The following is a 17,013-nucleotide window of genomic DNA, read 5'->3' as shown; positions in this document are numbered from 1 at the left end:
TACAAAATAATTAAAACATATTCAACTATGCGATTACTACCATCGACAATGCGGTTTAAGGAAACTTACTTTTTTATAAAAAAATGTTAAAACTTTCATTCACTTAAAATTTTTCTTATAAAATTAGCATACATCTTCATGGAAAATGTATAACGTAGAAAAGAAGAAGAAGAAAAGAAGTTCTGATCAGATTTCATGTATAGTACATTTTTTCATACCCAAGTTGACCTACTTTGGGGACCCCTTGCATCGCCCCCGATGGTCCCATGATGTCCAAGTTCAATATAAAATAGATTTATTTTCCCTCTTTTTCCTTTTGTATCTCACTGTGCGTCAGCGATTTTTCTATTCGTTTGATTGTTTGTGGATTGCGGGGATATAGTATACTACATAGCTATTGAAACAGGTTATTTATTTGCAGTAGGAGTTTAAAATAAAAATCTGCGCTGACTGACAGATTAAAAAAGTGAGTAAAAATACAAGAAAAATATTGTAATGTGTTAAATATTGTCACTGCAAAGTAACAACTTTATTAGTAAAAAACGTTTTGTATGTATAAAATCGTTGTCAACAAAAATAACAAGTATGAAAATGATTTACTACATCAAAGAAATTTCAATTTTTATGAAATAAAAAAAAGGCAATAAAATTAAAAGATGACAAAAAAATCCGTTAATTTTATGTACGGAATATAATAAAAAAAAAAAATTAGAGAATAAATATGTATTTTATATGTATTACGATAAAATTTTGCATTTTAAATTTTTTGTAAATATGTATGGAAATAATGTGTACTATTTTACTTAAAGTTGATTTACATAAGATTTAAATCGTCCGATTCTGAATTTTTTATATATAAGCAATCTTATATAAAGGAATAAAGAAAATGTAATATACATTTTTTGAGATATCCTAGACTAAATGACGTTTGTTGATATCATTATCCTTAGCTTAAAACTATAACCATTTAAAAATAAAATATTGTCAAACTTTAACATGGGATTCAATTAGAGACTTAAACAATTAAAATCGGATAAATCGTTTAGAATATACATATGTATACGATGATTTAATGCTTCTTGAAACAAATCTTAAAAAAATGTAAACTTTGAACCTCGATAAAATATAAACCGTAATGAATTTGGAAATTTTGGAGAACTTTAAAATTCATATTTATACAAAGAATGTGTATGTCAAGTTTCATCAAAATCGGAAAGGGTAAGGTACAAAACCTGTTGGAAATATTTGAAATGCCCCTATGAAACCAAGTCGATACATATAATTTCATGTATGTATACAAAAGAATTTAACATGATTCCAAAATTTCACAATTCTTAAAATATACCAGTACCACAATAAATATCACAATTTTAAACCACTTTTAACAAAAAATAAAAAACTTTTCGTTAATATGTAGTTTTTCTAATTTATGAGATGTGACTATTGATTCCGCACCTGCTATGCAGCACTTCTCAACCATGGCAACCCCTTAAATAATTGACTCTTAATTTGTTGCTTTTATTGAATGAATAGGAAAAACAAACAAATAAAATAGTTCGCTTTATTGTTTATTATTTCATTCATTTCGATTTTTTAAATAACGTTTCAATTTTTATTACATTTCTATTTAAACCCCATTCAAAAGAACAATAAACGTTTAACAAACAACCCCACAACTAAACAAATTGGAAAAAGTGTAATAATTTGAAACGTATAAAGAAAACTGCATAATCTAATTGTTACAAACACGCAAATCGCGCCAGCCAACCGTAAAACCAGTTAATAAAACCAACAATGTCAAACCCCAAAATATGGTAAATATTATAGTCTTCTAAACATACATACATATGTATATAGTATATTTACTATACGTACATAGATACAACATATCGATACATAGACTCATACAAAAATAGTGTTTTTTCACATATTTTAAAAAGTATTTGACGAAGTGATTGGGAAATACTAAAAATATATTCGACTCTATGCACTACATATAAAAAATGTAATTGGAATATGAGAATACCCGAATTATAGTTTTCTTCACTTTTGTATCACACTGTTATTTACATTTAGATCGAATTGCAAATTTGTGTGAATATGTTCGTTCGTATTCACGAATTAGAAAAAAATTTAAGTTTCTAAAGATTATATTAAAAAGTTGTGGTAGTTATGTATTTCACACTGTTTCGACATCTATACAGGCATCCTTTATATTCAAATATATTTTTTGTCGTTCATACAGTCTTTCTTGGCTACCATCAACTTTTTTTGGAACGAGTACTACGGCACAACATTTTTCGCCTTTTAAAATTTGTTGAATATTCCATTATATGGCTTGATATCTTATTTCAATTTCATTTAAGCATTCGCCCACGAAACTGACAGGAATCTTAATTGTCGCATGTGTTGAAAAATTGTTCGAGTTCTTAACTAAACGTACATCCGTCCATGGTATGTCTGTTTCTCAATTTGGGTTGATTGCATACAAGTAGTACATATGTATGTATGTATAACATCGGTCCCAACCTACACATATGTAGAAGATATAAACATTTGTACACTCAACATCGATTCGTCTGTAAAATTATATTAGGATTGATCTTGTCTTCGTTGGATTCATTTCGTTTCTTGAAATAAAGTAATCGTTACAAACAAAAAAAATTAAATATTTAATCAAATAATCAATCCCAATTATAATTGACCAAAGGTCAAAGACGAAAAAGCTTTTTAAATAATTAATTCCCTTATTATTTAGTGTGCTGCTTCCAAAAATGACAATAAAACAGTCAGCACCAATTTTTCACATTTTGATTTTTCAGTTCTAGCGACTGTATACTTGTGTACCAAATATTCAATTCTGTAATTTTAAATTATAAAAATATATTCTGAAAAAATTTAGGACGATGTTGATGCTACTGATCTAAAGTGACAAATGATTTTTGCAAAAATTTGAACACTAAATTAATATTTTTGGATTGCAACAGCAAATACTTAGAATATGTATATAATTATTGTTGCAATTAGATAGAAATACATAAATATGAGTTTTAATCTGCATTAGATAACCTTAACCGTATTTTTGAAAAGAATTTAGACTCCAATTTCAAACATTTAAAAATTTTGTTACGCAATTTAAATAAATATCTCTCACATATTAACGGTTAAATTTGGAGAATTTCGGAGAAAACTATTTGTTTTGGTAATATTTTTTAATTCTTTATTGAATAACATTTTGCACAAAACTTTTAAGAAAATAATATATAATATAATAGGAAGCGTATATCTGAAGTAAAATCGAAATATAATAATGACATCGAAAAAAGCAAAATTGAGCCATTAACGTAAATATATTTAAAATAATATAGGTGATAAAAAAAACGATATTAGATTCGGTTTCAGCACCTAAATAAACATTAAATCAAGTTAAATTGGTTTTAAAAGTTTTTTCCATACCTTCATTCATATTAAAGTTGGTAAGCTATGATAACACGTAATTTGGATTCATTGAAAGTATGTAGCATTGCAAAAAATTCTCCTGTCTGTGAAGGGCAGGTTTAATTTACATACATATAACTTACAGTGTGTGTAAGTATACATTTATATCAGCGATTTGACTTTCGTGACCAATGTGTATCTCACCAGAAACTTTTAACTTTTTATAAAAACGTGGCGTGTGTGTTTTTTCATACCTCATTCTTTCGACTCTTTATGTGATGTTGTTTCTGTTACTTTAAAGTATGATATCTTTGGTTTGATAAGTCATCTTAATTTGAAAATAATTTATCGTGAGCTTGGAGTGCACAGATGTATCAGTCACACGCCTATAAGCCAACTAGCAAACAATCAAGTATGCATGCTGAAAGCAATGATGCAGGCAGGTTGTTTTGTTTTTGCTTTCGAGTGTAAAAATGTTTAATTTAGTGGTTAAAATTTCAGCTTCCAACCTGTAATTAGTATCAAGCTATATATTAAGTAAAGCTAAATCTAATATTAGGCTTTGTTTAAAAAAACGAAATCAATGGCTAAAACCATTGATTTTGAGCTAGATTTTTCCCATCGCAGAAACTGCAAAATAGATGGAAAATCATCATCAATGATTGTATAGCAAAATCATTAGGATAAACCAAAGATGTACTTTTTTAAAAATAAATTGAAAATATTATTTTATTTACGCATAATCAAATTATGCTTTTTGCTGAGAAAAATTAATGTCATGGAACTTATTTAAAATTTTTTGGATTTTAAACTTTAGAACGCCATATTACGAAACGCACGAAAGTTATAAATTTTGTCATTATTCAAGTTACACTGGGTATATACGTGAAACAAAAGACAACACAGGGAAAAACAGCGTTCTCAGTTTTTACACTTCGGGACAGATTTTTTTAATTGACTTTAGATATGGATATTGACTTTGGAAGGATATGTAGTTTTCCGAAAAATAAATAAAATACATATTGCAAAAATATAATCAAATAAAAGGTAAGAATCTCAGCAATATAATAAAATTATTTATTTAAATCTTCCAGAACAAAAATATAATTACATAATTAGTTTCGAATTACATAATAAGTTATAAATCTCGAAATGATTTTAATAAAATTTAGGAAGAATGACTTTAAAAAACGTGACTAAAAATTAAGTCGGAATCAACCTTTAAAAATCTATGTATATAAATAGAACAACTACCCAAGAAACTAACAGCAGCAATACAAAGACAGGTTATTTTAAAACAAATTATGAATTTCCTTAAAGACGACAAATACATACATATAATACATATAACACATAATTTTGCTATAGTAAGTTACATATGGCAGATGAAAAATTCAGTCGGCAAAAACGACAAACATACGTCACAAATGTTGCAATAAATTTCAGGTTATTTGTTCGTTAAGATCGCTAAAATGATTACATTTAATTGGCAGGCACGTCACAAGTAATTCGTATTTGAACGATTATTGCTGCTGAACAGCTTTTAGTTAACTTATTTTCTTTGTATCGTTGCTTACTGATATCGATGTGATACCATACAGCACCTTCAGTCTGCTGTGTGGTGGGTCTGAAGTCCGTCCAACACTACATTTTTCTGTATCTACTCTCTGCTTTTAAACCTTGAAATTGTAAAGATGATTTCATATACGTTAAAATAATTTTTTTCATTGCATATTATCTCTTGATGACTCAATTAAGAAACTCGTAATAAGAGGTGACCAGAGTTAGTTTAAAATAAAGTACAAATCTTACGAAATTAAAAGCATTATTTATTTCAAATCATAAGTTTTTTTGACAATGATGGTAATACCTATATTTTCGAAGGAGTTATCAAAGATTCATTATCGGGAATATGTAGCTTTATATGGGAGCCATGGGAAATTTTGGAAATATTATTATGATTTTGAACAGAATTCACCCTCGGGCTGTAAAAAATAACATGTGACAAAATCCACCGAATAATCTTTAAATTAGAAAAAAACATAATTATTTTTAGGTAGTTTGGAGTTTCTACTTATAACATTTTACATTGTAAACCGCTGAGTTTCAATACCAAATTTGATTGATTTCTTTTGCTTAGTTTTGACGTGGGTGTGTATTAAACAGACAGATGGACATAGCTGAATCGACTCAGAATGTCATAAGGACCCGGAATATATATTTTTTGTTTGGTCTTAAATGAATAGTTCTGAGTGTTTTACATGTAATGACAAACTTATACATATATACCCTTTATTACCACATAATTAATCATATATTTACGATCTTTTCGTATATTTGATAATCTATACATAAATAAAAGGTAAAACATAAAGTTAAAAATAATCCAGTGCGTAAAGATGACTTTCAACTTCAACAAAAACGACCCTTTAAAAAAATAAAAACAAATAGGAACAATTCAAATCGTTTTTATGGTACGAATATTTATTTATATTTTTTATTTTGAATAAGAAAACTTTGATGATTTTGTTTCCTTTATCTTCATACTCATAAACGATGACAGTGGGCTGTGATGACGCAGTTGCATTCCAATTCAAATAATAAAAGGAGTTAAAATGTTTTGATGAATGATTTTAAAATGAATATACAGAATTTATTTTTGATTATATTACCTCTGTTAATCAAATTTGAATGATTTCTCAAAAATAAAAGTGTTTGTCATGTTTTAATGTCATGTAGATAAAGTAAACAAAATTAAATTTTATAATAATAAATAAGATGATTTAATGATAAGAGAATACGCCACAAGATAAATCTTTGTATACTGTTTTATTTTCTACCAATATTAATTAATAAATAATGATATAATACTGATTATTATTTTTCCGTTATTTAATAATTTTAAAAAAACCACAAAAAAACTTTTTAAATAGACAAAATTTTCACATAATTAAGATAATTAAATTAAAATTTTGGGCACAAACAAAAGATGCTACTGTGTGCTCAGGGCTGCCAGATAAATTTGTAGAAATATCGGCAATTTTTTCCCAAAAAATCGGCATTTATCGGCACTTACGTTTTAAAAATCGGCAACAAATCGACAATTGAAAGAAACACTATTTTGTACCAAAGAAACATAACACAAATAAATTCAAAAATCACAAGATTGTTTTTACATACATGCATAACTCAGGGAATTTTTATTCAGAATAGGTCTAATAAAAGAACTCTTTGTAAGGGTACACCGAAACCTTGGTTTAGTGGAATAAAATCTATTAGAATTTGTATCACTTTTGCAGAAAAATGTAAATGTATATTTATTTGTGGATTACTATATATTTACCCTGTAAAAAATTTTAAAATTTTGTTATTTCATACATCATACATGATGTAGTTATTTCACACATCACTTGACAGTGAGTGATCGTTATCAACAATATTAATTAATTTTTACAATAGGATTTGTAACCAATTGTCTAGAGCGTGTGTCTAATATGGAATTAGTTATTGGTTCTAATCCTAGTCAATATTAGAAGTTTTTTGAAAAAATATTGTTTTTTAAATTCCAAATTGCACGATCAAATAGAATAGACTAATAAACACAGAAAATTACTGCAAAGCCGATTTTAAATCCAGGAATGTGGGGTTATCACATTTGTTATTGGTTATCGTCGAACAAAAATCGGATAGGTAAAGATTTTGCTGAGTACATTTTTATAATGGGAAATTTTCTCCAAATTTTTTAACTTTTCCACAAAAATGTGTAAATTTATTTTCGAACCATAAAAAATTTCTTAAAAATTTTAGCACCCTTAGATCAGACTTTTAGAACCTATTCAGGATTTTCATACATAAATTGTGTTTCCTTTTCATAATCGATCCAATTGACATTAGTGATGGAGCAAATTGTGTTCTACCGTACTGTAAATTTTCCTTTCCCAATTGTTTTAAAAGCTCCATGTAATTTTTGCTTCTGTAAAGTTATAATAAATTCGTTAATTTGTTCGATTGGGTAAAAAATCGGCATTTTTTAAGCAAAAATCGGGAAATCGGCACTTTACTATTTTGAAGGTAAAATATCGGCAAAATGCCGATAAATCGGCAAATCTGGCAGGCCTGTGTGTGCTTTAAATTTATAAAAACAACAAAAACAAATGTTTAAACAGCCGATAATTATAGTTTTTTTAGTCACGTTTTTCTACTTCACTAATTTTAAACACTACAGATAGTAACATTTTCTCATTAGAAACTTTTATTCTCTCAGTTTAAACTAATTTTGAAATCAAAAAGCTTTTCTCTGTTTTCAAAAATTTTAAATTGTTCTCCATCTCTCACACTCTCCCTCTCTTTTATTATGTACTTAATCTGAAAATTAAATATCATAGTTCACAGGCGTACATTTTGGGGGGACTTAATTTGTTATAAGAGCCGGTTAAGATTTATAGATAATCAATGTATACAGTACTCTACAGCAAGTAAAACACGTTTCTCTTCAAAATGTAAACTATTCCCATTTTACTTTTATTCATATTTTCAAACATCAAAATAGCTCTAGCACATGCGAAGAGATGTTGCCATTTTCTCGTTAATTTTATGATCATTTGACGTGATTAAAAAATGTTTGATATAATTAAAGATTTTCGGCAATTTTATAGAAAAATGCGTGAGATTTTTATTCGAACCCCCTGGAAAATTGTTTTGGTACAACTTCTTCATTTTATCGAATGTGTTTTTAAATAATTTAATAGTATGTTATATTTTTTAGGGGGTAGTAGGGTATTTCAAATGTCGCCTTTACCTTCGCTTCTAGATTTACGCACTATTTCTTTGTAAAGCTTTTCAATACATTTTCTAAAATTATGCGGCCATCTATTGAATGTCGATTTCGTAATTTTTTTACACATTTTTTAGATTGTTTTGTGAAGTAGTTGAAATTTACAAATTGATTTTGATAAACTAAAGAAAATTCAAATAATTATAAGTGTTTAATACTACAAATTCATTTGTACAAATGCAATGATAAAATTTATTAACTAAATCCATATAATATATTTCTTTTCAAGAAGAAACATTGGCATATTAATAAATATATACATATTCTATTTGATATATGAATAGTAATATAATCATTGTGATGTAACACTGAAAGAATAATTTGTGAACGTATACATACCATATACATACGTTATACATTTAAAATTAAACAAAACTAAAAAAATTATTATGCAGAAATAAATAATGTAATAGAGAATTCCTCAAAACAAAGTGCAGATGTTATATATTATCTCACTTAAAATAGCATTATCTCTTTCATACTGAGTATCGCAAAACATAATTGGTATTATATTTTGAAAAGTATTCCTATTTTTACAAAAACTTTTTATTTCTAAATGTATTCTGTTTCTATTAAAAAATAATATTATTAAACATACAACAAGTGCAAGAGCGATATTTAAAGAAAATAAATTTAAAATTAAAATAAAAATTATTTTTAGTCTGAAAATTATTTTTGTTAGAAATATATTTATTAATTATCAAATGTAGTGATACATTAAGCCGTTTATTTCTATATGTATGCGAATGTCCATTTAAAAATAAACAAAACTACCCAGCAAAAACTCGGTAATGGGTTGTACTTCCATAACCACTTACTTTTCAATGACTATTACTTACCGTCTGCATTACATAGAAGTACTCTAGTAATGACTTTCTTATAATCTGATATAGAAGTACTTTATTTTCGGCTTTGTCATTTTGTTTGCACATTTTATTTAATTGCGTTTTAAGAATTGTGTTTTAAAAAAATAAAAAAAAAATTAGTTTTGTTTGTGAAAACCATTATTTGACGCGCAATAAAATAGCTCAGCAGTGGTGCAGTGTGTAGAACATTTGACTAACAAACCGAAGCCCCTGGTTCGTATTCTAGCTGGCTCTTTTTATTATTAAAAAACAAAACAACTTACTCAACAACTGTTTTGTAAGGGAAATTGCAAGTACTTCTTTAAGTCCCTATTTGTAAGCATGCGTAGAAGTACTTGCCTCCAATGACATCACCGTGTTAAAATAATGACTTAAAATGCTAATGAAGAAGTAGTGAAAAGAGGTTTTATTAGCTATTTAACTCATTACTTTTCAATGTAAGTTTTTCCTGGGTAGAAGTAGAAAATATTTAATAACGATAAAAATAATTCAACAAATACTGCAATTATTTTCATTTAGGAATAAAAAGTAAATTGTTCAAACGAGCTTTGTCATTGTTGAAATAAAAAATAATAAAATTAATAAAATTGACACTCCAACCATACGGCTTTTAGCAGTAGCTCTTTTTTAACTGCAATACAGTCGATCATTCAGTTTCACAGTAAATGTCACTGAAACAGGTCTTCAAATAAAATTACTTCGGAAAAATTTGTTACAATATATTTCAATTTTTCAAAGTGAATCTTAAAAAAAACAATTACTAATATAAAAAATCTACAATATGACGACGAGTTTTAAAATAAATGGTCAACCTTATACAGGTATTGATGGTAATTAGTAAAGTTAAACTTTTATTCCCTAAAATGTTTTTTTTTTTTTGTACAGTTAATTTGTCTACTTTACCGGCTGATATAACTTTAAATACTTTTATAAGAGAACATGCTAAACTTACCGCCACAAAATTTATGTGCTTGGAAGGTGGTTGTGGTGCATGTGTGGTCGCTATTAAAGGAAAACATCCCGTCACAGGCGAAATGAAAACATGGGCTGCGAATTCGGTAAAACATTCATACTTGTACATTCGATTTTTTAAGTATCTCACTCTGTACTTAATAAGGAAATATTATTTTTTTTTAACGGTCCTCAGTTCCCTACCAGCGATTGAAAATCCTGGTAGCAGTATAATATATCAAAAAAGTATTCGTATGCACAAGTAGCCGTGCATGACTTTGCTCCTATAAAAATATTGTATCTACAGGCCTTTTTCGGTGCTTCCATGGAATAAATTCTACTTCTTTTCGATTCTTACTGGAATATTATAATTCTATACACTAAAACTGTTCTCATACCATTTTTTTTCTTATGAAGAAATAATAAATATTGTTTCTGAAAGTGGTATAGTACAGCCAAAGTTTAAATAACAACTAGTTTTGTATTGAGTATTAAAGTTTTTTATAATATAGAACATTTTATTATATTTTACGACAAATACATAAAAATTGCTCTTACCGGAAGCTTACATATCCCACTTGAAAAACAAATGGACTCATACTTTCAAAAATAACAGTTGTATACATACATATATGTAATTATATTTATTGGATGTAAAATTATTATTTTCATATTTAGTGCCTGACATTGTTAAATTGTTGTGCCGATTGGGAAATTACAACCAACGAAGGACTCGGAAATAAGCGCAATGGCTATCATCCTATACAAAAACGCTTGGCTAAAATGAATGGATCACAATGTGGGTTCTGTACCTCGGGATTTGTTATGAACATGTATGGTTTACTAGAATCTAAAGCTGGAAAGGTCAGCATGGCGGAGGTGGAGAATTCCTTTGGAGGCAATATATGTCGTTGTACCGGCTATAGACCCATTTTGGATGCCATGAAATCATTTGCTGTGGATAGTAATATTCAGGTTCCAGAAGAATGTCAAGACATTGAAGACCTTTCAAATAAAAAATGTCCCAAAACGGGTCAATTGTGTGCTGGTTCATGTCACAAACCCCTTAAATATTTGACATATGATGATGGGTGTGAATGGCATTGGCCAAAAAACCTCACCGAACTATTCGACATCATTTCGAAAATCAACACAAATGACGAATATATGTTGGTAGCCGGCAACACAGCCCACGGCGTATACAGGAGATCGGAAAATATAAAACAGTTCATTGATGTAAATGCCATAAGTGATTTAAAAAATCATGAGCTTACCAATGATTACTTAAAATTGGGTGCTAATTTAAGTCTCACTGAAACAATGGATATTTTTGTTGAAGCTTCTAAGAAATCTGGTTTCGAATATTGTGAGCAATTATGGAATCACTTTGACCTAATAGCAAATGTTCCTGTAAGAAACGTAAGTAGTGATTTTTATTAACCCAACACCATATTTAGACATGTATATGTCATTATCAAAAATTACAATTAATCGAAAGTAAAAACATTATAATTAACTTTGTATTATTGTTAAGTTAAACATCGTCGTAGCTAAGCTTTTAATAGACATTATTTAAACAGGTTAACGTAAAATTTGTGCAGTTGTTCAAATAATTAAGTAAACAAACGCGAAATTTGAATCTTTAATATACATATATATTTATTTTACTTTTGTTGTTTATCAAACACTGGTATAAAAAGTATTTAGAATGTTTTATATTTTATCTGTCTTACTCATAACAATTTAATAATGTTTGTAGAACAAAATTTGTATGAAAATTTGTCTTACAAACCTTTGATAAATTGTTATGTATAAGGCCTTATATGTTTACAAAAATTGCAAAACTTCAAAACTAACACCAATTTGACTGTAATTTTTCACTTGTTTTAATAGATATTTTAAAATGTAAAAGTTTGCCTTTTTCTACTTTTTATTGTAATCTTTGGCTTTTTATCTGAAGATCCTGGTAACAATGATTAGGACTAAGTATTACTTTTGTTTTCATAATGACCGGAAAAAATTTGATTAGGTCATACTACTAATTTTGTTTAAAATATCGCTCTAATGTTTAAAGTATTGTTAAATGCTTAATTGAAATTAAATTTTAGTCAGGCACTTTAGCAGGCAATATTTCAACAAAGAAAAGTTATTCGGAATTTCCATCGGATGTATTTATTACATTTGAAACATTGGATGCACAAGTGCTCGTTAATTTGGATGCAGTAAAACAGGAAGCTATGTCTTTATCCGAGTTTTTAAAGAACAATACACCGAAAATGGTCATTAATGCATTCATATTAAAAGCTTATCCCAAGGATAAATATATATTCAAATCATATAAGGTAAGATCGCTTTCTGCTCTATATTAGTATGTATCTCTCATTTTTTTAAACATTTCTTTTCGCAGATTATGCCCCGTGCCCAAAATGCTCACGCTTTTGTCAATGCAGGGTTTTTATTTGATGTCGAAAAATCAGGAAAAGTAAATAATGTCCGCATTTGTTTTGGTGGTATAACGCCAGAATTCGTTCATGCCTCTAGTGTTGAGGAGCTTCTCAAAGGCGAAATATTTCACGATAAAGCTGTCGTTGAGAAGATATTTTCGGAGTTGTCAAATATTTTGCAACCTAACGCAATTTTGCCTGATCCTTCTCCTGAATATCGTCGAAAACTTGCCTGTGGTCTCATGCTAAAATGTCTCCTAGACATTGCGCCATCCGATAAAGTAAAACCAGAATTTAAAAGTGGTGGTCAAATATTAAAACGTGATCTCTCTTCGGGTTTGCAAACATTTGAGTCCCAAAAAAATAATTACCCTATTACACAGCCTTTACAAAAAGTTGAAGGTAAATTTATATTTAAAACTTGTATGTTTAAGATCGCTCATTAGTAACGATATTCTTTTTGTTAGCAATAATTCAATGCTCCGGTGAAGCTACGTACATGAACGATGTTTTAACTACAGATAATTCTGTACATTGTGCCTTTGTTAATGCTACAAAAGTCGGAGCATCTATCGAACAAATCGATGCATCCGAAGCCTTGAAAATGCCAGGTGTTATTGCTTTTTATTCAGCAAAAGATATACCTGGTTCAAATACCACTGTTGATCCTGAATTCGGCTACGAAGTTGAGGAATTGTTTACAGCCGAGATTGTACGCTACTATGATCAACCGCTGGGCATGGTGGTTGCTGTTACAAGCGATATTGCCAATAGAGCAGCTTCTAAAATAAAAGTCATCTACTCAAAAGGTAGTGACTTGATAATGCCAACCTTGGGAGACGTTTTCGCTAATAACAGAATGGATCGAGTACATAATGTCGCTCCTTCGGATATTAAGGACATTAAATTAACTGATAATGCTGACATAACAGGAAAAGGAATCTTTGAAATGGGTTTGCAGTACCATTTCACTATGGAACCACAAACATGTGTTGCAGTTCCATTCGAAGATGGACTTCAAGTATGGGCCACCACTCAATGGATAGATCATACACAAAGTGTTATTTCGAAAATGCTGCAAATGAAAGCTGCTGACATTCAAATGAAAGTCAGACGTCTTGGCGGTGGATATGGCAGTAAGATCTCCCGGGGAAATGCTGTTGCTTGCGCCGCTTCTTTGGCAGCATACAAACTTAACCGACCTGCACGATTTGTGCAATCCATTGAATCTATGATGAATTCAAATGGCAAGCGATGGGGCTGTCGTTCAGATTATGAATTTCACGTTAAATCAAATGGCAAAATTGTTGGTTTAAAAAATATTTTCTATGAAGATGCTGGTTGCACCCTTAATGAAAATCCTGTCCCAGACCTTTCAACATTATGCGCAAAAAACTGTTATGCTTTCACGGCAGACAATTACAAATTAGAGGGAAACTCTGTTATCACCGATGCCACCAGTTCCACTTGGTGTCGTGCCCCAGGTTCTGTTGAAGGTAATTTTGATAAAAAAAGTTTCAACTATGATGATTAGATAAATAATTTCTTTTTAAGGGATTGCTATGATTGAAAACATATTGGAACATATTGCTTTTGAGACTAACGTAGACCCTGCCGATGCTCGTCTTGTTAATTTACAATCAGGTCATAAAATGAATGAGTTATTGCCACGTTTTCTGAAATCGACTGAATATAGAAAACGACGACAAGAAATTGACAGTTTTAATGAAAAAAATAGATGGATTAAACGAGGTTTGGGTTTAGCAATTATTGATTACCCCCTTCTTTATTTTGGTCAGTATCCCGCCACAGTTTCCATTTATCACACTGATGGTTCGGTGGTGATATCTCATGGTGGAATAGAAATGGGCCAAGGTAGGAAAAATGTGGCATAATTTTAATCCAGCCTTGTTTAATTATGTATTAAAAATATTATAATAAATTGCAGGTATGAATACGAAAATAACTCAGGTTGCAGCTTACGTATTAGGAATTCCTGTAGAATTTGTGAAAATTGAAGCAAGCGATACCTTGAATGGAGCCAATTCAATGGTTACTGGAGGAAGTGTGGGTAGTGAAAGTGTTTGTTTCGCTGTTCGAAAGGCTTGCAATACCTTAAACGATCGCTTGAAACCTATAAAAGAATCTCTAAAAAACAACGCTACTTGGGCGCAGGTTGTACAAACAGCTTGGGTAAAAAACATAAATCTAATTGCCAGTGATCATTATAAAGTGGGTGATATGCAAAACTATAATATTTACGGTTTATCTCTTACCGAACTTGAAGTAGATATTTTAACGGGTAATCACTTAATCAAACGAGTTGATATATTAGAAGATGCTGGTGAAAGTTTAAATCCTTACATTGACATTGGACAAATAGAAGGAGCGTTCGTTATGTGTTTGGGCTATTGGCTAACTGAACAACTGGTATATGACCGCACCACTGGCCAATTAATGACTAATCGCACGTGGAACTATAAACCACCCGGTGCAAAGGATATTCCTATTGATTTTCGCATTGAACTTTTGCCTGGTAGTCCGAACCCTGCTGGGTTTCTACGTTCTAAAGCAACAGGCGAACCTCCCAGCTGTCTAGCAATCAGTGCAATTTTTGCTAAGGAACATGCCTTGCATTCGGCACGCAAGGACGCCGGTCTTAAGAAAGAATGGATTCGTTTCGGAGCACCAACTACTCCCGAAACTTTTGTTTTGAATGCTGGTAATGATATATCTGCTTTCTCCTTAGAATAATTATAATATATTTACACATGTATAATGTGCATACTTAAATAGATATATTGCTAATTAACATTTTTTTCTAATGTTAGCTTGCATCAATTTGCAAATATATCAGGTACAATTTGCATTTAAAATTGTAGTGATATCTATAATCAATAAACTAAGGTGTTGGTTGCATTAATAAATTGGAAATGGCATTTAATTCAAATATTTATTACAAGAGATAGGTTTATGGATTAATATTTAAATCATGGTTCAATAATATAAACAATAACATTCAAAATGTTATTTATTTTGTTGTTTTTATAAAAAACAAAAACCACATGACAACTTCTCGCGTTTTGATTTTAAGCGAAGTATATTAATTAGCTCGGGTAGAGAATCAGTTTTAAAAATCGCATTTTTAAAACCAGAAAAAAACATTTCGGTGAAACTGTATAATATGTAATAATTTCAATTACCTATATTAAAAAAATTCTATGTAAAAATTCAAAAATTTTTCCGAAAAATTTAAAAAATGTAATCGCACATAATATTTTATATGACATTGAAAGCCTTTTATATGGTACCAAAATTGCGTATTTTTGTAAAATCGCAAAAACCTCAAAAAAATCCTTTTTATTTTTTGATCTAGTACACCATATATTGATGTCAGAACAAAAAAATTTAGAAGAGGTATCGTAGAATAAACTAAATTTTAATTTTCGGAAGGAACATCAGCAACTTACATTTTGGAGTCACTCCACCCAATTAAGATATCATTATAATCTAAACATTTGCCTCGACAGAAATTTCCAACAGTAAATTGTTTTTCATTTGAAAGGAATATGAAAGAAAACAGTACAATTCAATGAAAGATTGCAAAACATAAGTTTTTTATCACCAAACACTCTCTCTCACCGTTGATAACCTTAAGAAAAAAATATTTAAAAAACCGTGAAAACCAATGAAAGAAAGCTAAGCTTATAAGCTGGGTAAACTGACTATAAGGTATGTAATATCGTTTGCACAGCTGATCATTGTATATAAGTATTTTATACATAGACTTGTATATAACCTGAAATTGCACACATTCTCTTCCACTTCCCTCTTTCTCTCTCTCAATTGTTAATCTTATCAGATCGTTTGCAATAATAAAACGATTTTTCAAATTGTTTGTAAAATCATATACAAAAAAAGCAAAAACAAACTAATAGTGTTCATGACACAACATATTTTCAAATTGTTTGTATGAACAGTCAATCTCGGTTATGACGAACGGCAGACATAAGGATATACGTTTCCTCTTAACAGACTTGTTTAATCAAATTTAGCGCACAAGAACTCCCGACCACAAAACTAATATTTGGGAAATCAACCCTTCAAAAAATTACCAAAAACAAAAGTTTAATAAACAATTTCTTGGCTGACTTCTGATAAATTTTGTATATAATTAATAATAATAATAAAGAGAAGACTAACAATTTTGTGCAAAATTTTTTTCATAAACCTTTGATTTCTTCATATTTTGAGATTCTTGATAATTTAAATATGTCATAATGTCTTATAAATGAAAACAGTACTTTAAAATAAGTTGACAATAACGAATCATTCGATATAGTCGTGTTTTAATGTACATATTAGTATATTTTGTTAGTGTTATTTCGGCTTTGTAATTCTAATCTTGTAATGATTGCGTACGACATATGTATGTTTGTGTTGATTTCGATAGGAGGGCTTTGTTTGCTTGTTAATTTAC

The 17,013-nt window shown here is 29.4% G+C and overlaps 1 protein-coding gene across 1 annotated transcript; it reads left to right on the top strand.

Moving 5' to 3' along the window:
- The first annotated feature begins 9,746 nt into the window (after window positions 1-9,746).
- Window positions 9,747-15,460, top strand: LOC119614919 (indole-3-acetaldehyde oxidase-like). The gene is made up of 8 exons (XM_037971013.1): window positions 9,747-9,959; window positions 10,024-10,196; window positions 10,768-11,508; window positions 12,198-12,431; window positions 12,497-12,935; window positions 13,001-14,029; window positions 14,088-14,408; window positions 14,482-15,460. Exons 1-8 carry the CDS (start codon window positions 9,920-9,922, stop codon window positions 15,285-15,287), a joined length of 3,783 nt encoding a protein of 1,260 aa, XP_037826941.1. The 5' UTR covers window positions 9,747-9,919; the 3' UTR covers window positions 15,288-15,460.
- The last annotated feature ends 1,553 nt before the right edge of the window (window positions 15,461-17,013 follow it).

Source organism: Lucilia sericata, unplaced genomic scaffold, assembly GCF_015586225.1.
Source record: "Lucilia sericata isolate MDLA Ls3-8-SP2 unplaced genomic scaffold, ASM1558622v1 Contig000045F_arrow, whole genome shotgun sequence".
NCBI classification, from domain to species: Eukaryota; Metazoa; Arthropoda; class Insecta; order Diptera; family Calliphoridae; genus Lucilia; species Lucilia sericata.
This window is presented reverse-complemented; position numbering and strand designations above follow the sequence as displayed.

Excerpts from the sequence above, each read along its gene's own strand:
- LOC119614919 (XM_037971013.1), top strand. The coding sequence starts at position 9,920 with ATGACGACGAGTTTTAAAATAAATGGTCAACCTTATACAG. Across the intron at positions 11,509-12,197 it reads CAAATGTTCCTGTAAGAAAC|TCAGGCACTTTAGCAGGCAA; the intron begins GTAAGTAGTGAT and ends ATTAAATTTTAG. Across the intron at positions 14,030-14,087 it reads TGCCCCAGGTTCTGTTGAAG|GGATTGCTATGATTGAAAAC; the intron begins GTAATTTTGATA and ends TTTCTTTTTAAG.